At 34.6% G+C, this 24,734-nt stretch overlaps 1 protein-coding gene across 1 annotated transcript in view; it reads right to left on the reverse strand.

The window, feature by feature from the left end:
- LOC149779857 (cyclin-D1-binding protein 1 homolog) overlaps nucleotides 1-24,734 on the reverse strand; it is a 50,308-nt gene that overhangs the window by 15,860 nt on the left and 9,714 nt on the right. The window contains exons 2-8 of the mRNA XM_089936528.1: nucleotides 17,355-17,417; nucleotides 16,272-16,351; nucleotides 11,522-11,603; nucleotides 11,243-11,336; nucleotides 9,403-9,473; nucleotides 5,260-5,336; nucleotides 222-539 (exon numbers count right to left, since the gene is read on the reverse strand). Coding sequence (XP_089792654.1) covers nucleotides 222-539; nucleotides 5,260-5,336; nucleotides 9,403-9,473; nucleotides 11,243-11,336; nucleotides 11,522-11,603; nucleotides 16,272-16,351; nucleotides 17,355-17,417 — 785 coding nt within the window. The remainder of the gene's footprint in view (nucleotides 1-221; nucleotides 540-5,259; nucleotides 5,337-9,402; nucleotides 9,474-11,242; nucleotides 11,337-11,521; nucleotides 11,604-16,271; nucleotides 16,352-17,354; nucleotides 17,418-24,734) is intronic.

Consider the following 24,734-nt stretch of genomic DNA (forward strand, 5'->3'; position numbering starts at 1 on the left):
TCAGAGGTCCCAGGTGTTAACACTTGGTTCATAATTCAAAGATGAAAATTCCCAGACATGGCAGAGAAGCAACTCAAGAGTTAACCATCCCTTCCCCAGGTGTATGAATAGTTTAAGGACATCATAATGTACAACAGTACATATGTGTGGAATGTAACCTAATCGTTACTCTGAAAGTATGTGGATAATGAATAATTAAATAATGCTTGATTGTGACTTACATGTTGCAGTACATTTGGACCCTTGAGTGGAGGGTATAGACTTGTTGCAAATTCATCCACTTTGGGGCTCATGCTCTCTATATAATCACCTAGGTCATCCAGCTGTGATATTTCTTCCTCTGAGCTACATCTTCCATTCATCCTTACCGCTGCATGTGTCTTTTTCAAAATGGACTTAGAAGCCTTTATCAAGGGAAGACAACTAACAACAATATCTTTATCCCTGTCAGACCAGCTGCTTGCATTGTTACCATGATTTTGTTGTGCATTTCCCAAAAATTCTTCTATCCCCTCATCTTCTCCATCGATCTCCAATGCCTGGATAAAAAAATAATTCATTTTTACAATAAATAATATAATGTTGCACTTTTTTTTTACTTACTGAAATTAAAAAGACTTGCTAAGGATAAATTTGAAAACTTGAGGTCTGAATGTTTTTTTTGTCTGCAAGTCAATACCTTTACATGACAATTTGGTTTATATTGTACTTCCAGTAATATCATACCATCAGAAAACAATAAAATATTTCCATCACATGATTAAAAAAACAAGGCGTTTACACATAAACACTAATCTCTTCACCAAGTGCAGCACATCTGGAGAAGCTGACAGTGTATTCACTGGTATCGTATAACTTCAAAAGTCACTGGAGTATGAAATTAGGTCAACATGAGTTACTTTTGATAAGGTTGAGTTTTTCTCCTCAAGATGCATCCACATTGATTTTCAATATTGTACATGAAATAGGGTCCCACTTAATGACTTGGATGATGTAACCAATTAATAGCTATAAATACAAGTCACAAAAGCCTAAAAATGAGAAAACACTGACTGACCTAGTTTTGGTATCATTCAATTGCTCTGCTTGAGATGCATCCATATACAGTTTTCAAACATGCAAGTGAAACAGACTTCAAAATATTGACGGTGTAATCCATGAAAAACTAAATTTCTTTTCAAATCACTAAAGCATGAGAACTGGACAACTCTTCAATTTTTAGGTGTTGTAGGATCACTTTCCTTCAATTTTCTGAAATGCATCCACAAATCAATTTTCATGAGTGTAGGTGATATTGGGTCAAAGATAATACAGTTGCAAAGAACAAACCTATATGAAGCAGCCACCTCCAGTAAGTGAGAAAAGTAGCTTCTTAAGAAATGTGTTGCTTAAAAGTCATTCATTTCTTTCAAATTTTGGTTTGTGGTACTTCAAAAATTGACTGTTTGAGATAGGCAGTTACTTCTACAGACGCTCAATAAAGCAGGTTTAACTGTAACTGAAAACACTGTCACTTCAGCATTAAAATTGGGTTAGGGTGATCTAGCTTTCATATGGTCAGGTTGCTCTCATTGAGATGTATCCACAGACCAAGCCAGCGTGTCTGCCTTGGATGCGGTAGGTCAACAAGGTCGAAGCCTGGCCTAGTCATATGAAAGACCTACAAAAATGGTACTAGCAGCTGCCTTGCTTGGCACTCAGCATTAGGAGGTTAGTAGTAGCACTGGTTGGCCTGGTATCAGGATAATGTGGATGGGTGGGACATGATGCTACATGTCTGTGGCATGATACCCAAGTGCAAGACATCATTATAATCTGTCACACTGCAAACATTGTAGCAATATCACTGAAAAATTGTTCAAGATACGTTAAAAATCCCAAACAAACACAAACATGCACATGGAGCAAATTTTATTTGTAGGTGAAAACAGTAAAAGATACTGAGGGCAAGGACTATTCTAATGTCAAAGATTGTTAGATTTGTGGACACTTGAAAACAATAAGCCCAAGTGGACCTAATACTGTTAACCTGGGTAGGTGAATCATTTGTAACATATAAATATCATCTATGCTAAATAGGTCTCTTATTAAATTTGGTTCAATCCAGATGAGATGTTTTTGAGAAGTCATCCAATGATTTTTCTATTCTTAGTAACTGTGGCCATAATTGAAAAAAATAATTTAAAAGAGCTTCATGACAAGATGCTTTCCATCAAATCTTCCTGAGTGTGTTTTGATAAGAAGTCATTTAAATGTCTACTTTCAATAAAGGTAGCCTAAGGAAAAACTGAAAATACAAGTGTGAAAATTGAGTTACAGCAACATTCTTTAGGTAAGGCTTAGTTGATCTTGTTGAGATGTGTCCATAGGTAAAAGAGCAATGTGTCTATAGGTAAAAGAGTAATGTGTCTATGGGTAAAAGAGTAATGTGTCTATAGGTAAAAGAGTAATGCGTCTATAGGTAAAAGAGTAATGTGTCTATAGATAGGTAAAAGAGTAATGTGTCTATAGATAGGTAAAAGAGTAATGTGTCTATAGGTAAAAGAGTAATGTGTCCATAGGTAAAAGAGTAATGTGTCCATAGATAAAAGAGTAATGTGTCCATAGGTAAAAGAGTAACGTGTCTATAGGTAAAAGAGTAATGTGTCCATAGGTAAAAGAGTAATGTGTCTATAGGTAAAAGAGTAATGTGTCTATAGGTAAAAGAGTAATGCTTCTATAGGTAAAAGAGTAATGTGTCTAGAGATAGGTAAAAGAGTAACGCTTCTATAGGTAAAAGAGTAATGTGTCCATAGGTAAAAGAGTAACGTGTCTATAGGTAAAAGAGTAATGTGTCCGTAGGTAAAAGAGTAATGTGTCTATCGGTAAAAGAGTAAGCGTCTATAGGTAAAAGAGTAATGTGTCTATAGATAGGTAAAAGAGTAATGTGTCCATAGGTAAAAGAGTAATGTGTCCATGGGTAAAAGAGTAAGCTAGCAGCACATGTTCAGCTGTTCTGCATAAAATAAAGTGCATATTTAAATTAAGCAAGAAGCCCAAGTGGACTTGAGATCAATCACCTGGCATTTATCTACCAAACAGCAAAATCCATGATCCATGAACAGCTGGTAAAGAAATCAGGCAAGAAGATGTTTTACGCTATACTTCTCCAGATTCTTCAACTAGCTACAAAAACAGCTGCCGTTTACGGATATCTTGTATCCTAGGACAGCTCAGTATAATTTATATTAAAAAAATGCATGCTCTCTCTACTTTAGATGAGCTACTTTTGAGTAGAAGTTGTTTACGGACAAATATTTGTCAAATATTATGAAATGAAATTTGCAATAAAATACCATTAGAAGTATCATAAACAGAACCAGTCAGTCAAGTTTAATTACTATTTTAAATAGTGAATATCTATGCCATGGGGAAAATACAACTGAATTTAAGTAATGACAAGTAATCATTCTTAACACACCATCATTGGATCAACTCTTCATTCCGCAATTATCACTGCTTATTTGAATCAGTAACATCTTCAGGACATCAGTTGTAAACAGAAGTCTCTAGTTTTATATAAGTAAACAGAAGTCTCTAGTTTTATACAAGTAAACAGAAGTATCTAGTTTTATATAAGTAAACAGAAGTATCTAGTTTTATATAAGTAAACAGAAGTCTCTAGTTTTATATAAGTAAACAGAAGTCTCTCGTTTTAAATAAGTAAACAGAAGTGTCTAGTTTTATATACTTTCAAATCTGAGAACTTATTTGACCTTTATATTTCACTCCTGTTACTATGTTTATTTAACTATTTTATAGTCTTTTAAAAAGTGAATAAATAAAAAAATAGAGGTAACATAAAATCCTTACAAATTTAGTCCATTTTTTTAATTCAAACTGCATTCCCTCAAAAAATTCCAAGAATTTATCCAGGGGTAGATTACCATACAAGTGACTTCTTGAATTCACACTGAAATAGTGTTTGTGTATGATTAGGATTTTTAATGTAGCTTTAACAATTTTTCAGTCATATTGCTACAATGTCTGCAGTGTGACAGTTGACAGCGATGTCTAGCACTGGGGCATCATGCCGCAGACACGTAGCATGATGTCCCACCCAGTCACATTCTTCTGACAACAGGTCAACCAGTCCTAACACTAACCTCTTAATGCTGAGTGCCAAGCTGTTAGTACCATTTATGTAAGTCTTTGGTATGATGTGGCCAGGGATTGAACCCACAACCTCCTGCATCTGAGGCAGATGCTCTAACCACTAGGCCATCAAAGCAGTCAGGCAGAATGGTGATACAATTTTCTTGTTGGCTCCTGATGTGAAAGAAAGCAGGATGGGTGAAGAGTGGAGTTTGAGTGGGTGGGGAATATTTACACTACAGACTAATCAGAGCCCAGACCTCATCATGAATGTATATGTTAAGTTTCAAGTCAATCCTCCCAATGGTTTAGGTGGAGTGGCAATAACAAGCAATAACAGATGCATGCTGGATGACATGCCAAGACATACACTCTCCTGGTCTTTGACTAACAGAACAAAAACTCACTGCTTACAAAGAGTAATTCATGGCAAAGCTGACTTAAAACTTTGCATTATTCAATCTACCATATAAATTTGGGGAGGTGGGGTTGGCCTTCCGATGGCTTGTTGGATGTCCACAACATCCACATAATAATTTTAGTCACAAAGTGTTTGCTCTGTGCTCCAACAATCACAGTTTGATTTCTAGTTAGAGTATATACAAAGGTAAGATGTTGCCAATCAAAAGTTGGTGTCTTCCTTTAGTTTTTTTCTTTAAATCAGCTAAAATGCCACCGTCATCCAGTTTTAGAAGTTCAGAGTTCTTCGTAGTGCGAGTCTTTGCTTCCAGGTCCTTGACTTACTGACCCAAAACTCCCCGTTTTTTAAACCTGATATTTTATGGTCTACATATGTATTCCCTGATCTTTAAGAATGTTGACTGGATTTCCATTTCTGAAACCATACTTTGAGTTCTTAAATTTGTTTTCTCATTAGGCAAATAAAAAATAAGTGTACTTTTTCTATTGCACTGGCTTTAAAATTTGGGTTGACAGTTCATTTTTCTTTAACATTATATATATTCAATGTGATTTTATTGCCCTTTTTCTTTTACCATGGGGGAAAAAAGTGCTGAGATTGGCAATGAGAAATAGTCAGCTGATCAGAAACAATTTCTTTTTGCATCATACATTACACATACCATTAATAAAGTTAACACTTTATGCCATTTCAAGTTTGATTACCTGATCTAATTCCTGCAGGGCATCACTGACCAAATGCATGTTTCTCTTCAGGACTTCCAATAGAGCAGACTTGTTGTCTGTCAAAACAAGACATAAAAATTTGTTTAGTCTGATGATCTATAATCAGGCTCTGTATCCACAAAACTTCTCAATCCAAGTGCATACTTTACTGATGAATCCCAAAATTCCATCTACCTAACAGCACCCATCAAATGTTTGTTCTGAATTTGAAAGAACCACTGTCACTACAACTATCAGTTCTGGACAAGTAGCAATAACAAAAGCATTTTGAGAATGGTCACCATGATGATCTTAATGGATCTTAGATCGGCAACATTTTTATTTAGGACCAACAAGAGCATAAAAAGTCTTTTAGTGAAAGTGAAAGTTGATATGACCATCGGTTTAAGATTGGCAATACCAAGATTTTCAAGATGGTCATAGCAGCGGCCAAGTTTGATGGTAGATCAGTGGAATTTTCACTTAGGAACAGTTGGACATCACACAAAAACGTTTAGTGCCTGCTATACTGGATGTCTGGGTGGCACCAGTTCTTCTAGCACTACTAAACCTTGGAATGAATGTGAGAAATGTTCACTATGAATAAAAAAAAATCTGCTCTAACAAAGTAGCAGTTTCAAAAGAAAATCTTTGACTTCATGTGAAATACCATGTTTTATAGAAGGTGCCATGATCTGTAATTTGGGGATTCATCAATCTCTTGAAGGTTTGGAATGAACATCAATGATTTACATTTATATGTTTCAGACATTGCAAGATACTTAATGCAGATTAGGAAGTTTGTCAACTTAAGGATAGCATAGTGAACGACAAACGGAATTGATACTTCTTAAAGAAACACTTGAATGCACAACAAATTTGAGAAGTTTTGCAAATATTGGTATCATTTCATTGCATCTAGGTCATTAGTAGTTACAAATATTAATGAGTAAAATATAAATGTCTACTGGACTGGAATGCTTTATTTAATGCATATATTTTGAAATCATGTTTTACTTAAGTCAGCATACATGTATTTTGTTATACTAATTTCACATAAGTTACAGATTCATGGGAATTGACAATATATTAAATTTTCATTGGTGAGAACAAATCTATTAATTCAACTGTTTCTACACAGTTGTTTGGATTTCATCTGCATCATCTCTTTTAAAGGCTTTTTAATACTGGGCCAGAAAAATATATATTCTTCAAACTGACTTGACATCTTATCAAGAACAAGAAAAAGTACTGACCATTTCCCACTCATGCCTGTATAGCAGAATTACACCTTTCCACTTAACACTCACTTGTAACTCAAATCCAACTGCAAACTGTACAAACCCAGATTTACCATGCATAATACGCCAGCAGGTCTGGGTCTATGCAGTTTATTAGGTGTAATCAATAGAAGAACATAAAGCCTCATCTGCCAGCACATAAAGAAATAGCAAACCAGTGTCTCTGTTGATTGCAGCTGGACTCAATTTCTATGCAAGTTGTAATGGCACTTTCTGAATCCCCTACTGTATACAAGTGTAGGCTGTTTTGTGTTACAGAGGGATTCAGTGAGATTGAGAAAGGACAGATTAACATATCATCTGCTTCAAGTCCATGGGGCTCATGATCAAATACAGACTGGTGCATGAAAAATATCAGTAGAACTTGATGTTATACCTGTGATGTGCAGTGTAACGGCCACAAGTGTTAAATCAGTTACGGTTATTAATTTAGATATGTGACTTAAGCACTGGACTGAAATGGTTAGTAAATTCTATAAGTGGTTACCCTTGATATATTAACCAAACTGTAACTGGTTCATTGCAGCTGGGAAAAAACCATCGTGTACAGACTGTGAACTAGGAAGATTTACTGTCTAATCAAACTTTCCAGGTACTAAAATATGGGGCAACTTGGGTGTTACACTTGCTGACAAACATATTTCCCACTTGCTTTTGCATGAGATTTATGTATACATGCCACCTGTACTTATATTATCATATTTTTCACTATTTCAGGTGTTAATCAGTACCAGGATCACTCAAACACTAAGTGCTGTACTTGTGTGTTTCTCGAGTTAAACATAGATGCAAAATGTGTGTGTGTGTGTGTGTGTGTGTGTGTGTGTTTTTTTTTTTTGGTCTTTTTTGCATAAAGTTCTAATTTGAATCCACATGTGAAAGTCCATTTCCTGGAATGTGGCAAATGACTCTGATAAATTTATATTGACCAAAGACTTAAGTCAGAAGGTAACATATGAACTGTTTTGATATGCTGTCTGTGGCTAAAGTGAGTTTCAAACTTCCATATACAAAACAAGTCATCATTAGGACTAAATACAGCCTGCAAATTGAAATAAAACAATGGGTATTACAGGTTGTCTCTGTCTCATGTTAAAGGACCACTGACTTCTCCATGCATTCACTCCAGTGAGTTGCTTGAAATCAGCCCCCAAAAAATGCAAATACGCACATTCAAAAATAAACCAACGAGTAAAGATTCAACAACAAAACAAATTTCAGTTATCTAATGTGTAGCACTGGGCAGATGAGCTACATCATTTCATCTTTAAAACTAGTTGTGTCTGAAGAAGAGTCTGTGCATTATTAAGTTTTTATGCATTTTCAATTGGTTTCTACAATTACTATCTTATTTCATACACTAGGTGTTATTAAGGGAGGCAAGACAGCAGTGATTGGGGATATAACAATTAACCAGTTACCGCTAATACTCTAACTGCTGACAGGTATCTGGGTAACCATTTCAGCCATACTTAAGTATATTCTGAAACGCTCTACATGGCACAAGTGAAGCATGGTCAATACTCTTAAAAACTGTTACATGTACTTCCAAGGTTCATTACTTTTTTTCATTCATGGAAAAGCATTTTTTCCCCAGCACATCTGAATCTTCATACACAATTATACATTTAAAATCTGTGCCTTTCAGCACATCATCAACATACACTAGAAAAATTGTTGCAGTAAAGAAGTAAAATGATTAACAAAAACACATTCAAAACTAGGGCAAGGTTAAAAGTCACATGGCATGTCTAGACTTAAGTGTATACTGGTTTCATCCAAATGAACAAAAATAAAAAATGAAGCCAATGTAAATACCATTATTCACTGTATACTTTAACACATGGGGTCAATACTATAAACACCCAAATACAAGAATTATAATCTTCTAATTGACCTTGACCTCACCATCACTTTCTAAGTGATGGACAATTATATACATGCATTGGTGCAAGGAGGTTAACTGTCTGAGGTAATGTATAACAAAAACAATGATCCATGCTTGAAGTTATCAATTCTGAACAAGAAATTAGTAGTCAATCTAATGGGCATCACTGGTGGTCAAAACAGAAACCTAAATAGTAATACCTCATAATAATGACTGCAAGTGCTTGTTATCACAATAATATTAAAAAAACATCAAGGTAGACCTTGTGATTAAAAGTTGGTTCATGTTACATCAGGAAATCTTTAAGAGCAAGGGTGTCAATCAATCCCTACTTTTTTAAAATATAGATCAAATATCATGCTTATTATATGCATATAAAAATAAAAGCATTTTTGGAAACAAATTATAATCAATTATTTTGTGTTTAAAGTTTACAAATTTTCATTACTATTGTGCAAAACTCTTAAATATTACTGTAATGTTACAGTCAATTAAGCAAAATAATCTGAAAATAGCCTGACCATAATGACATGGCAGTTTGACCTTTTATAAATGTTCATTCAGACTCAATCTGCTGTCAAAAGGTTAATCAACGTTTCTGCAATTTGCATGTTGGGTATCTATCGCAATTTGAGCTTGTCAACACAAAGCATAAAAAATGAATGAAAATAATTATGCTAATCAGTCAAATGAAGTTAAATGGAACACAACTTGGTGTTCTCAACAAAGGTCAAATTTCCAGGTCACTCTAGTCTTGCATGACAATTTTTGAAGAGCTACTTTCATATTTCATAATTCTTAATGTGATTAGTTTATGACTGTTGGGCTGTATATGTTGGGGATATTCCATTGGTTTCCACAATAAAATTCATAGTTCCATGGATCTATGAAGGCTTGTAAGAGGGGCATATGATTGACACTGGGAAAAAGAATATTGCATAGGAGTGTACACACCTCTGGGTATACTGCTGAAATTGTCTACTTCCTGCCATAAGGCTCCTGTAGACTGCAGCTGTTCACTATTTCTGCAAGTGACAAGGTTACAAAAAACACCCTCAATTTTCAAAAGACTATAAACTAAACCTCAGCCGTGAAATAAACATATACAAACTGTTTATCTGCCTGTACTAGGCATCCTTTTGTAGGTTTTTATGCAACTTTCATTAGGCTGCTACAATTCTTCCCCAATTTTCTACCAAAACTCAGAATACAGATTTTAAAAGCAGTGTTCTTAATTGTTTCATTAGGAAGTCCCAATTCATAAAATTTCCAGACAGTGTAAAAACTTTCCAGAATATGTAATAATTTTTTAATACTAAAAACCAGCCTCTAAATAAGTTTCTCTTTCTTATTCTCAATGTCAGATTTGACACAGCTATAAAGATAAAATGAACAAAATTAAGTTTGAGAAAAAAAAGCTCAGTACAGGTGAAAACTTGTTGAATTTCTTAATTTACTCACAAGAATTTGCTGTGTTTTATCTACTCAGACTTTATTTAAAATGAAACAATAATAAATTACACACAAATTACAGTGACTGTTTTGGGGGACACCTGTTCATAGAGGAAAACAAAATTTCACTTACATACTAAACCTCTATATAAAGGACATGTTGTGATCCCTTGAGTGTCAAATTTAGATAGGCATCATAGTGACCTTGAGTCTACTTTAAACACATGTAGTGTAGTGATCTCAAATGTCCTTTATAGACATGTATTGCAGTGATCTTGAGTGTCCTTTATTGACAGGTATCAGTGATCATGATGAAAATGGAAACATTAAAATACTAAAATCTGTAGGAAAAGACAGTTGACAATGGCATATTTTCAGGTGTTAAAAAAAACAAATATAAAATGTACAAATTACTTTTTTTAAAATAACTTTCTGGCCTTTTATTTGTGAAGGCATGGAACCAAACAAGAATAATCATTAAAAAAAGGAAGACTAGTCTCCATGTTAAACAGACTATAAAAATGCCAAGTTAACAAACTTCATTTATCTGTAAACAAAATTATTTTATTTCAGTCTTTTCAAAACATGATAATGATGCATCACAAAACTAACCTGCAAACTACAGGGCTTTTTAAAATATAGACAATCTATTCTTTTCAAGACCTGGTTTTTCAAAAATCAGTCATGGCTCTTTCATCAATGTTTCCATGCATTTCTAACAAATGACTTCACAAGGTATCTCTCTAGTTCAAAGCATTTAAAATTTATCTTCTGGTTCAAAATTTGCTCTTTCTCCTGTCATCAATGTTAGGAAATATCATTTGTTTATGCAATCAATCATCCAAATATAAATATATCTGTAACTTTTCTGGAACATAATTATTATAAAATTATATTAAATCCACTGACCTTGAAGAATCCTTAGGCTTTGCAAGACCACTCAAAAATCTTTACTATACAGTATGTTATGTATGAAGTTGTGCAAGCTTGGCTTAGTACATGACTTTTGGTTTTCCAGGTAAACAGTATTTGGTTCAAGGTTTGCCGAGATGCCATTGTGCCTTTGAGCAAGGCACTATATTTTGATTGTGCTAAGTTGACTCGACCAAGAATGGGTTTCACTGAAATGGATTACATGCAATGGACTGGATTCCCATCCTGTGCTCTGAGACACTACAAAGCATGGTAAATGGAACAAGTTCAAGCAGCCACTAATTGAATCAGGAAAACCACAACCTTCAGTTCTTTCGAAACATTTATGAAAAAATTTAATTCTGGGTCTTTGAAAGCCAATAAGACCCATAGGCTTACTTATTACTTCTGGCATTAAAACTGCATTTACCCAGCATTCCCCTGCTTGAGGTTTTCCACCAAGATGATCACACTCTCAAGACACCGCATCACACTCTTGCGTACAACTTTCCTCAAGGTGATACCTGGTGAAATATAAATACATCTGCATAATCATATATCAAACAAATTATTAAGCATTTCTTGTGGTATTCACTGAAGGCCTAATATTTTAAAAAATGAATGTTATGAGTAAGATAAAGTGAAGTTTTTGAATGAGAAATAAAATTAAGAAAAGAAAGAAAACAGATTTACAAGTCCCAGAAAATACCTTGTCTCTTTGGCAATGTATAATAAAATGAAACCAGAGCTAGGACTGCCTTCTCAAATGATCCAAGGAGACCTTCTAGGGCCTGGAATTATAAAAAAAACCCACAAAAAATAAACTGGAATATTCTTATTTGTGGACACATATGCGAAATAAAGCATTTTACTGTATCCAAGGGGATAAGAACATGGATAGTGTACTTATTGAATACAAGCAACATTTATAGTAAACACAAAATCATGTTAAAGTTTGCAGAAATTGTTAGTTTTCATGTTCACATTTTTAAACTTTATCTGTAATGACCCATTCATGATTGCATCAATTCTTAAGAAAAATCCACGAACACAAATGTGCGAGATATATGGTTTTATCTAACACATGCAGGGACTATGTTTTGGGCCACTCCCTAGTAAGTCCCAAATAAACAAAAGGTTGAAGTGACCATTTTAATAGGAAGGCTAACAAAGTACTGAAAGAACACAACCATATATCATGTTCATTTTACCTATTTTATGACTGTCTGATAAAAAAAATCTTTCCGAAGATAAAGACATAAAAAAATTTCATTGTCAACTGTCCATAAACAAGGTGACCCAATATCTATAAAAGTTAAATCTTCAAAGCTTTAATTTATCATCAACTGTATCACGTGTTTCTCATGAACAGAAATTCCCAGGTTGGTTGTTTGGTTTTTATTAGGCCATGGATGTCTTTAAGTAATTAAATTTGGAACTTGATATTATGTCAGATTGTGAATGTTGTCACACATATGCTGAAACTATAAAGTGGAAAGAATCTCTTTCTTTGACCAAATATGCTAGACCATTTTCTCAACATAAAAAGGACAAGTCATTTATACAGCTAGAATTGTCTGCTGTCCCTAAGGACCAGGCCCTGATTAATGACTTAAAAAATATTTACAGACCAACCCTGAAAGTATATACACTAACTTGGCATTATGAGGGGATGTAACCTGTACTGTCAGATTACTGGGTCTGTCCTTGTCCATGTGGGGTCATACCCCTGGAGCAACAACTTAGAAACCATTGAGATTCCCAACAAAGGGAAATGTGACAGTTCAGTGGCTAAGATGTTGTACTTGTACTTGTGATCAAAAGGTTCCACTTTGATTCCCACCCTCTGATCAGCCTGAATCCTCATTAAGATTGTGTGTGTGTGTGTGTGTCTGTGTCTGTGTGTGTCTGTGTCTGTGTGTGTGTGTGTGTGTCTGTGTCTGTGTGTGAGATAGATTTGGAATTTTTAATGTAGCTTTAACAATTTTTCAGTCACATTGCAATAATGTCTGCACTGTGGCAGTTTATAGTGATGTCTAGCACTGGGACATCATGCCACAGACATGGAGAATGATGTCCCACCCAGTCACACTATCCTGACACCAAGCTGACCTGTCCTAACACTAACCTCTTAATGCTGAGTGCCAAGTGAGGCAGCTGTTAGTACCATTTTTGTAAGTCTTTGGTATGACTTGACCAAGGATCGAGTCCATGACCTCCTGCATGCAAGGGGGACGTTATAACCACTAAGCCACCAGAGTGGTCCATTAAATATGCATGAATCTTTTTAATAATGCAACTTGTCTGAGATCTTGATGATAGAAGCTTATATGCCAAATCTGATCAGAAATATGGTCTCTAGATCATTTAGAAGTTCAACCATTCTGATGTCAAATCATCACATTAATAAGCATGGATGTTACTCATAATCAAACGCATTTGAGGTCTTGATGATATAAGCATACACACTAAATGTGATGAAAATCTGACAGGAATTATGGCCTCTAGAGTATTCACAATATTAGCCAATCAGATGTAAGATCACCTCCTTACTATGATAGAAATTAGTCGCAAACAAACTCATACAAGATGATAATGATGTAACCATACATACCAAATCTGATCTGATATATTGGAACTTGAATGTTCACAAGCGCTGATGGCTGACATCAGATGCAAGGTCACCTTGTAAATATGCATGGATGTCACTCATAATCAAACCCATCCAAGAAGACCTCGATGATCTATGCTTATATACCAAAGCATAGATCATCAAACTGTCAGAAATATGGCCTCTACAGTGTACATAAGTTCAATCAATCAGATGCAAACTCACTTGTGTCATGTAGACAGGTGAGCTCAAAATGGATGATATGTAACAAAATATATAAATAAAGCCTCTGAAATTTCTTCTTTGGTTCAGGGGTAATTCAACTTTATTAATTATGTCTGCCTGGTAACCCCAATTTCCATCAGTGTCCAAGAATGTTTATTTTGAAACATCCTCACGAAAGTTAGTAAATTATGCTTTCCAGAATTTTTCCCTCATTCCACTCATATATGTAACATGTGTTACAAGATCAGAACCATCATTTTACTTACCAAAAGTCACCGTAATCATGCAAAGGCTAGGCACTGCTTTATGTGCATTTAATCCCAAGTCAGGGACCAAACTAAACCGCCATCTTTCCAGCCTGTATATAGCAAAGTTGGCAAAACTATGGAAAAGCAGTAAGTATTTTTAAACAAATGTTACTGCCTATTTTTATGTCAGATTATTAAAATGTGGCTGAAATATTATTAAAAGTTTATAAAAAATATATCAAAACTTACGTTGCTTCACCACAAATGCTGTTTAACATCAAACAGCAACCTCAAAAATAGGTTACAGTAAAAATTTGGCAAGCTTCCAAAAGCACAGGAGCAGTTTTTAAAAATATATAATGAAATACTGGATAAAATGAATTAGTTGATCATTAATGGATCTTGATACAAAAATTCAATTGTTCACTTGTTTTTCAAATGATCATGAAGGCATTTTCAGAAGGATGGCAACCCCAATTTCCAATCAGTGTCCCAAAATGTCATTTTTGGAATTTATGGTCATCAAAGTATTACCAAAATTGACTGCAAAACCTAAAACTTCATTTTCCATCCATCCATCTTCATATTTTTAAAGGAAAATCGATACAAAAATTTTACTTTAATTATTAGTGCATTGTGTCTAAATAAAATGTGGTACAGATTTATTTTGTTAAAGTCATGAAACTGATGCAAAGAGAACATCACTTTTGGGCATATAAAGGTAAAATAACAGACTCTACGTTAACTATTCCTTCTGAGTCACCCCCATGTGTGGACCCTGTAAGTATTCAGATTCTGAGTCACCCCCCTGTGTGGACCCTGTAAGTATTCAGATTCTGAGTCACCCCCATGTGTGGACCCTGTAAGTATTCAGATTCTGAGTCACCCCCATGTGTGGACCCTGTAAGTATTCAGATTCTGAGTCACCCCCCTGTGTGGAACCTGTAAGTATTCAGATTCTGAGTCACCCCCATGTGTGGAACCTGTAAGTATTCAGATTCTGAGTCACCCCATGTGTGGACCCTGTAAGTTTTCAGATTCTTTCAGGAAATGTATATTATCCAAAAGCTGACTAGAGAGCAGACAGTTCCACATTTTCATAGTGATGTTATTCCTTTTTTTTAAAGCAGCTGTCTGGCTAGCCGATACTGGTACTGGTCAATAGACACTCATTCTGTGCTTTGACTCAACATATGGCCCATTATTTATTTGCCAAAGTACATTTGGAGTCATGTGGTCTAACGTGAAATGGTAAATTACTTTTCTGACCACTTTATTTCTAATGTGCTAAAAGACATTCTATTTTATCTTTTGTGGAATTGTGTTTGTATGGTAAATATGCTGCAAACATGCCTATCATTTAACACATGGAACTTCAATATAATGTGAAACTAACAGTACCATGAAATCACCTTTATTCTAGTAACACCTGTAAGTAACAAAAAGAATATTATAATACAGCACAAAAGGAATAATGATAAATTTGTCTCATATTATGGACTTCTTATAAAAACTTTTTTAATACAAGAACGCAATTACAACTTCTACCTCTACAATTTATAAACACAACTTCTCGACAAAATATGAACCAAATTAAATAAATAATTTTCATTTATAATATTAATTGTTTAACGTGCTATAAATGAAAGGTTAAAAACTATAAGCCTACGCGTTACTAAGATATATACCCACTTATAAGACGAGTCCAACTGCAAACTGCACAGATTTGCCATCACATAATGCACTGGCAGATTAGGGTCTGTGCAATTTGTTAGGAGTAACCAGTAGAACAAAATACAGAACCTGATCTGTAGGTGTATTATGCTACAGCAGATCAGGATCTTTATTGTTTGCAGTTTGACTTGACTTATAAGAGAATAAAAATGATAGGTCAACTAAGCAGATCCAACCATAACCATGTTTGACTGTGAAAGTACTTTGCGGATCAAGGTCAACAAGAATATCAACACAATGAAAATGAGTATATGAGGGAATACAAAAGATGAAAAGGCATTTCTCAGTATGACAGCTGCTTAGTCAGTTGTGACTACTGTAATAATAAACATTAGAGCGCTACCATGGTTTCATCTCAAGAGAAAAAAGGGCGGACAACTAGTGCAAATTCCAATGGGCCTGTTGATTTCAATATCCAGTGTATCTTTTGGAGTAGCAGGCTCAAAAATTTTATAAAAAAATCAAGGTAAGGTCAATTCAACAATCTAAAATAAATGTTCAAGTATTACAAATGTAGACTTAAGTATTTGAAAAAGTTTTTTAAGCCCTCTGCCATGTACTAAAGAAAACTGCATATGTGTACATTTTCTTTCTGCAGACTCCTTGACAAAAAAGTGACATGATTTAACATTCTCTCTTACCTCTGGGGAGGGTGCAGGAGGGCTTGAAAATGCCATTGTCAACTTTGTACCTTCGTGGGACAGTGCTTTAAATACGTCACCTGACAAAACATACAACTGTATGATTAGTATGCAGGTACACATACAATGTTAGCTTTTACCATCATCACTACATCTCTTTAATTACTTAATAGTTAATTCATTTGTATTATTATCAAATTGACAACAGTCACTGTGGGACTTTGTTTGTGCTCTACTGGTTGACATGACTTTATATGTACTATACTGGTTGACACCAAATTAAAAGATTATAATACAGACACAACCAATGGAAAAACAACAGGTTCAAGTGGGTCTGATACAATTCGCCTCATTTACATAACAGTTGACCATTTCACTAAGCAGACATATGAGTATTTAAGATGAATTAACAATAGAAGTAAGAGTTTGTAAAGTGAGAGAGTGGTTAAGTGTAAATGACTTTCAATTCTAAATGAATATTGATGAAAAATATCACCAAATATGGTCACCAGAACACACACACATATATATATATATATATATATATATATATATATATATATATATATATATATATAACAGAATGCTCTGCCCATGTTTTGAAATTAAATATTACAATGCTGCATGTTTATTAGGTACTGTTAAAGGAACAAAAAAAGAACAAAGCACGCTCATGATTACAGTGAAAACTGTGGTGAACAAAGTAACAGAAACACATATCCTATGAGGAATTTATAACAACTTCATTTTCACACACACACACCCCAATTTTTAAAATTATTTTTGTTAGTTATATATTTATTAATTTATTCACTTATTTATTTATTCAGTTACTTGTCTATTTATTGACTTGTTCCAATATGGCTTCTACATGAGGGTGAACTGTATTAACTTATAAACAGAAATGAGAAAATTTGCCAGGCACCACACGACCAGATGTTGAGCAAAAATTTTTTGTCTGCACTTCAGGTACAGTGTAGATTGGAACTTTGTTTACATACATACCAATGTGTATGACTGACATAACTGTGCAGCATGTACACATATTCTACATCTTTAAATAATTTATTTTATGTCACTTACCAAACTTCTTCCAATACACATCTGGATTAAAGTCCTTCGGATTCTGCTTCTTGGTTTCTCCTTCTACAAGTAAAAAAAATGTAACACAAAATAATTATAAAAAAAAACATAATTAAGGAAAGATATGCGCACAGTGCAAAAAGTTCATTTTGACGTGACTTGTCTGTACATCAGAAGTTTAAAAATACAAGGATGTTGAGACAATTAATTTTTAACAGACAAGACATTCAAAGAAAATTGTGCCGTAAACTGACTCTCATGTACTGATTCAAAGCTTATAATGTTGCAAACATGAATATTTAATGCAAAATTATGAAATCCATGACATGAGTGCATCCAATAATGACGTATATCTACATTTATTGATCAACAAGGAGTATTGAAGGATACTTACAAACTTTAACTCTTAAGATATATAAAACATTTATGCTTCGAGTAAGGGAAAATTCAAATAATCATATTTGCAACCCGTTCTCAATGACCACAGTTGTTTTAATGGTAGGCACCATTGGGACCCAATTTTCCCATTTCTAGAATGAACACTGCTGATGTCACCAAGAGATCTGAGGAAAAGTGAAATATCAAGACTTGCATTTTTTATAACAAATTAAAATACGGACTATGAAGTTTTTCATCTTTTGAAACAAATGTTACAAGTGCACATGTATTGTGTCTGATTCATTACACAGCAATATGTTTCAAATTAGTTAAACTTGTCAACAGAAGCCATCAACTGGAAATGGCCAAACTGGCTGCTGTACACAGGTGACTGTTGTACACAGGTTCACCTATTAAAATTTGTTTTGGAACAAATACCATGCACCAAATATTATTATTATTATTATTATATTGTTGTTGTTGTTGTGCTATTCAACAAAATCACAAAATATGCTTGTACATTGTTCTCTCCCAAATTTTTGTTCCATACAAGATTACTGTATTTGGCTCACTTTATTCCATCATATAAATGAAGTAATCACCGATTTAGAATAAGCACTAACCTTTGTTTTGTGTACCATAAAAACATAATTTCACAAGTGACTTATGGCATATAATTGACTCTAAAACAGAGTACTCTTCTACCAGCTGACTTGCACAAGTTTCAGTTGAAAATAGATGTTCACACTTTTTAAATATTAACTGGATAAGCCAGCTGTTCAACCTGCCAAGATTGAAAGACAGTCAGCTTATGTGAAAAACCTGTGATGAACAGGAAATGCAGACAATATATGGCTATTCTCTGTGAGCATGAACCAAGTTCTCACCTGACTTAACAGGCAAGTGTTAAATTCTGAATGACCCCTGACCCTGATGAAAAGGGATGCAACTTTTATCTCTTCTCAAGATGAACTTTTTCTTCCGAGATAGCTTTAATATATTAAGATACTGAATTATACCTGTCACACTGGCACATTTAGGCTTCAATGGCGCAACTGCTTTTCCAACCATCCAGTAAACAAACTGCTTCAACTGTCTACCCTAATCATAAAAAAAATGTCTCGCTTTCCAAGGGGGATACAGTGGAGGAATTATCACTGCCATTATGAACAGGTGAGTAAAATTTATCATTACCATTAGGACAGATTTGACCATATATATACAATGAAAATACAAAACTTTAAAGGATAACTTCAAACAAAAAAACAATAAATAATGTGAGGTTCTGGTAAAAAGTGTTGAGAAAAAAGTATAGGAAGGCCAGTATATATCTTTAAATACTTATTTTCATCCAAATCGTGTGAGGTGAAAAGGGGTGAGGTGAAAAGGGGGTCACTTTTGGTACTGATTATCTTTATTTTACATATGTGATGCAAAGTTATGTTCCAGGCAATTACTGGACCAAATATTTTCTTTTCATAAACACTAATTGAACATAAACTGTAATGTGTTGATTTGAAGAAGAAAAAAAACATTCATAATGATTGAAGATGATATCCTCAAGAAATTTAATTAGTTTTCCAGTCAATTAATCACTCTTCCGGGTCACAAATTTATAAAATTTGCAACAAATTATCATGGCTCTACAAGAAGCTAATTCCCCTCATGCATGATAAAAATGTATTTAATTATTTGAAATCGTGGTTTAAAAAAACAGACATTTTTAAAACTAAACTTGATATAATATTTTGTGAACACCACAGAAAAACAAACTGAACTCTTTGACACCATGTGTTAATCAAGCTGTTAGTCATGTTTTTCTGCATGCGTCAAACAGCTTCATGACTAAGGCTAGCTCAGAGTGTTTGATTACAATTTTTCTGTTCTTGAAATATCCCATGGATCAAATTACAGCTCTCCCTTTGATAATGTCCTCTGCTCACGATCACCATAACTAATGTCAGACGTAACCAACCTATTCATATAAGGATTAAACTCATCATGTTTATGATTTTACAAACAAAATATAGGACAGAACTGGCGTTGTTCTTTAAGTATATTTTAAAATTTACAAGACAAAAACTGCACAAATTTCAAACCACTAGCAAACTGTGAATGCTAGAGGCATTAGATTTTTCAAAGAGACCAATAATGAATTGTTTTTTTAATATCGATGATTACTGCATACCTGGTTTGTGAATCAGACCACTAATTATTAACTTAGTACCAGTCTCCATGGATGTCATACTTAATACCAGCATACTGGGGCAGTGTCTTTAATTTCTGCAATGAATTTTTGTCCTTCAGTACATGCCAGATAACATTAGAAGACTTCAGTATATGCTCATGTTGACATCATTCAGGAGAGTTTGTGACAAAATATAGTACATTCTAGCAGCCAGATCAGCACCATTTTCATCAGAAGAAACAAAGTATCATAATTAGTACTCTAATATGATTAAAAAAATTACATTTGGAGAAGAAGCAATAACAAGATTTTCAAGATGGCTGACATGGTGGCCATACTGGGTGTCAGACTGGCACCATTTTTATTTAGTACCAGCTATAACATCATATGATGTGTGTGTGTGATTTGAATTTTTAACGTAGTTTAAATTTTTTAAAAATAATATCACTACGATGTCTGCTGTGTGGCAGTTTATAGTGATCTCTATCACTGGGACATCATGCTGCAGACATGTAACATGATGTCCCACTCAGTCACATTATTCTGACACCAGGCTGACCAGTCCTAACACTAACCTCTTAATGCTGAGTGCCTAGCGAGGCAGCTGTTAGTACCATTTTTATTAGCCTTTGATATGACTCTGCCAGGGTACAACCTGCAACCGAGGCAGACGCTCTAACCACTAGGCCACCAGAGAGGTCTAAATTGTTTCTGGTGAAAATCCAATGTTGATATGATTTTCATCTAGAAGGTTTGGTAATATGATTTTCAAGTTAGTCACTGTGGTGGACATATAGATATCATATAAAAAAAAGTTTTATATCAGGCCAGACACCATACAAAGCTTTCCATTGAAAACTTCATGCTGATATGACTTTCCATTCTGGAGCAGCAATAACAAGATTTGCATGATGGCTGCTGTGGTGGCCATGTCATTGTCATATCATAATCATTTTTTTTTAGGCCCAGCTACACATAATAAGAAGTCTTTAGTGAAAATGCCATGTTGATATGGCCATTTATGCAGGAGAAGTAGCAATAACACAATTTTCAGGATTGGATGTTCAAGCAACATTTTCATAGGGCAAAAACAGACATCACAAGGAATCATCACACAGCAGACAAAAGGCCATCTTACATGCCCTACTGGTTTATGACCAGTAGAGCTAAAAAAACAAACAACAAAAAATAAGTTTTCCTCTCATTTGGAAAATCTTATCTAGAAGATGTCCAAGTGCAGGAGTGGACAACCCACAAGCTATATACTTCCTTCAAATACAAAGGAACTGCTTCTGCAAAATGGTTCACTCTGACGAATTCTCAATTTATGCAGCAAGGAGGCAAATGAACAGTAATTATTCAAACCTACCGAAGCTTAAACATAACATCCATTTTGTATTGATCATCCACCTTTCTGCATCACTGTGTCTATAAATACAGCAAAATTGTCAATTTAACGGTGACTCATTTCACCCCACTGTACATCTAGCATTGTGCAAACATCAATATTTTGGACTGACATTGAAATCTCACATTAATGAGTCTAATCGGTTTGGTTGGCCACAGTATTCAAATCCCATGAGTAGCTGGCAACAACAATGGGTTTGTGACAGCAAGTTTGTCAATTACAACAAAATTTCTCGCACTGTACAAATAGGAAACTCAAAGATTATTGTTGTAATAATAACTGAATATGTCTTTTACCTACAGGACTATTTTAACAACATTTTGTTCCTGAATGTGATTCAGCTGAGATAAAAAAAATTCTATTATGTTGAATGACACATCAGTTTAATCCTACTTTTACAGTGCTCAATGAATTAGGTAGACCCAAAACAGCCCCGCAAAAAAACATAGAAAAAAGTATAAAATAAAAGAATAAAATCCTTAAATTATAAGGTCAATTTTTTTATATCAATCACACTCTTTCAAAAGTCCAAAATCTTCAACCCTTGAACATTATTACAATCAACACCCAAGGTAAAAAGGCTGCCTTGATTAGTCACCTCTCATGGCATGCACATTCCCGAGCCTGCAGGGAGTAAAACAAGAAGACAGGAGATACTGCTTCGTATATAGTACATCCAGTGCTAAGAAAAAAGTCCGCTAGCCCGATGCATAGGGTCTCTCTTCAGAAGGCCTCTAACAAAGTACATTTCTTAACAAGATGCAGAAATGAGGTGATCATTAGTGGTACAAAGTCAGATTGGAACCCAGTAACCAGTGGCACATCCCAGTGTAGTATCCTCTGACCTCTGCTATTTGTTATCTTCATCAATGACATCATGGAGGCAGCCAATAGTATCAATAAGATATTCTCAGAAAACACAAAAAGATATGCAGTCAGCTATCAGTAAGAACCATTATAAGAAGACACAATGGGACACTGGTCAAATATAGCAGCTGGAAATCAATACAGCCAGGTAGAAGATCATGTACTTAATATACAACAATCTGTGATATACCTACTATTAGAAATCTATGGATACAACAAGAAGCAAATTTGCAACTGTATCAGAAGGAAAGAACATGGGTGTTTGATAGATGACAAAATATAGCACAAACAGGTGGTTGCAGGGATACAAAAGTCAAAAGTGTGTTGGGGATGATCAAGAAAACCCTTTTGTTCAACTTGATGGGCATCAAGAAAACCCTATTGTTCAACTTGATGGGGCATCAAAAAAAAACCTTTTGTTCAACTTGATGGGGCATCAAAAAAAACCTTTTGTTTAACTTGATGGGGCAACAAGAAAACCCTTTTATTCAACTTGATGGGGCATCAAGAAAACCCTTTTGTTCAACTTGCTGGGGCATCAAAAAAAAACTTTTGTTCAACTTGCTGGGGCATCAAGTAAACCCTTTTATTCAACTTGATGGGGCATCAAAAAAAAAACTTTTGTTCAACTTGATGGGGCATCACAAAAAAACTTTTGTTCAACTTGCTGGGGCATCAAGTAAACCCTTTTGTTCAACTTGATGGGACCAGACTAAAAAAAACTTTTGTTCAACTTGATGGGGCCAGACTAAAAAAAACAACTTTGTTCAACTTGATGGGGCCAGACTTAAAAAAACTTCTGTTCAACTTGATGGGGCCAGACTAAAAAAGCCTTTGTTCAACTTGATGGGGCCAGACTAAAATAAACTTTTGGTTCAACTTGATGGGGCCAGACTAAGAAACCCTTTTGTTCAATTTGATGGGGCCAGACTAAGAAAGCTCTACTAGTCAAGAGTTTCATCAAAGTTCTTTATCCTCTCCTCTCAAAATCAGCAACAAAAGGGGTCACAAGTACCAAATAATTAAGAAGCAATGAAAGTTGCATGTACAAAAATACTTTTCAGAGTGATCAACAACTGGAATTTGTATCCCTGATGTTCTCATCAATGCACCAACACTGGCTAACTTAAGGACTGCCTTAACTGAAAATGGTGGGACACGAGTCTTGACCTTCTGATGACCTTCTGTAGAACATGAACAACCTTTCAACCTGACAATGCAGTATAATGCATGATAAGGAATGTTATAATTACCTCCACCTATGGGGCTCGCGAGTGACCAAGTAGTCTAAACTGCACACTGTTACTTTTCACTGCCGTCTCACTTCTGTCTGCATGGGTTTGAGTCTCGGTCTGGCCAATGTGGGTATGTAAGGAAGCTTGCCAGTGGCTTCTTGTGGGTCAGTGGTTCTTTCTGGGGTTTATCCGGGTTCTTCCTCCACCATTTATACTGGCAACCATGTATAGCCTATCTTGTGCTGAAAATTGGCATTAAACCCTATAACAACAACAACCTACACAAACCCACAAGGATACAGATATATGGAAAGCATGCAATACTAAAATTGGCAGATGGAGATAACAAATAACATAAATGTATGAAGTAAAATTATGTACAATAATGACATGTAGATATAGATAAAAACAGCGCCATTAAGAATTCTACTCTTGTTTATTTTCAGACATATATCTTTTCAAAAAGTTTTTAAATAATTATTAGTGAAATAACTGGCAAATGCAATCCCCGAATCTTCATTGATATTTATAACCTTTACTGTTGCTAAATGAGGTCACATTTCACTCCGAGTGTTTCGTAATATTGTCCATTATGTGTTTTGAACAAAGAATAAACATAGTACTTTGGGCAGTTTGACTTTGGCACATTTGTTACACACTTATTTCTTCATTAATACTGACGATGAATTCCACCTCTCCAATGGTATCATTGATTTTGGAGAAAAACTTTCCATATATATTTCCCTCCATGTTGAAAAATACCACACAAGATCCCATCATTTGGGGGGATTAGATGGTGCATCTGCAAGTGACATACCTAACATTTTTTATGACAAAAGAATGTCATGCAAAACAGACCTAAATTGAAAAGTTCTTTCAGTACCAAAAAATGTCTCGTGTCTGTCATCTGGTCTTCTTTGTAAATAATATTTACACGATTTTTGTTTTTTTACTAAAGTGACCTGGATGCAATAATTAGTGACCTATTACTGCGCAGGTGAATAATTATTGCAATTGCATGTTCTGGTATGTTTAACCTGGGCTTTTGTTTTTCTTTTTCTCCTGTTTTTTGGTCTTATTTCATTATTCATTTTCTCCAGTATTTCACTTATTAACCTGGCACAGAAAACTTAAACTCAGTTCCAGTCAAATTTATAATTTAGTTTCATACAGTATAATCTGTCTATAAAAAAATGTCTGCTAATCTTGTGGACCTCACATCAGTCATAATGTAAGGAATAATAATATAAAAATAGTGTTGTTATCCCAGATGAAATGTATTTTACTACTCTTTGTTTAAAGAA

The sequence above is a fragment of the Sinohyriopsis cumingii genome, chromosome 16 (assembly GCF_028554795.1).
Source record: "Sinohyriopsis cumingii isolate HCF-2022 chromosome 16, ASM2855479v2, whole genome shotgun sequence".
Classification (NCBI taxonomy): domain Eukaryota; kingdom Metazoa; phylum Mollusca; class Bivalvia; order Unionida; family Unionidae; genus Sinohyriopsis; species Sinohyriopsis cumingii.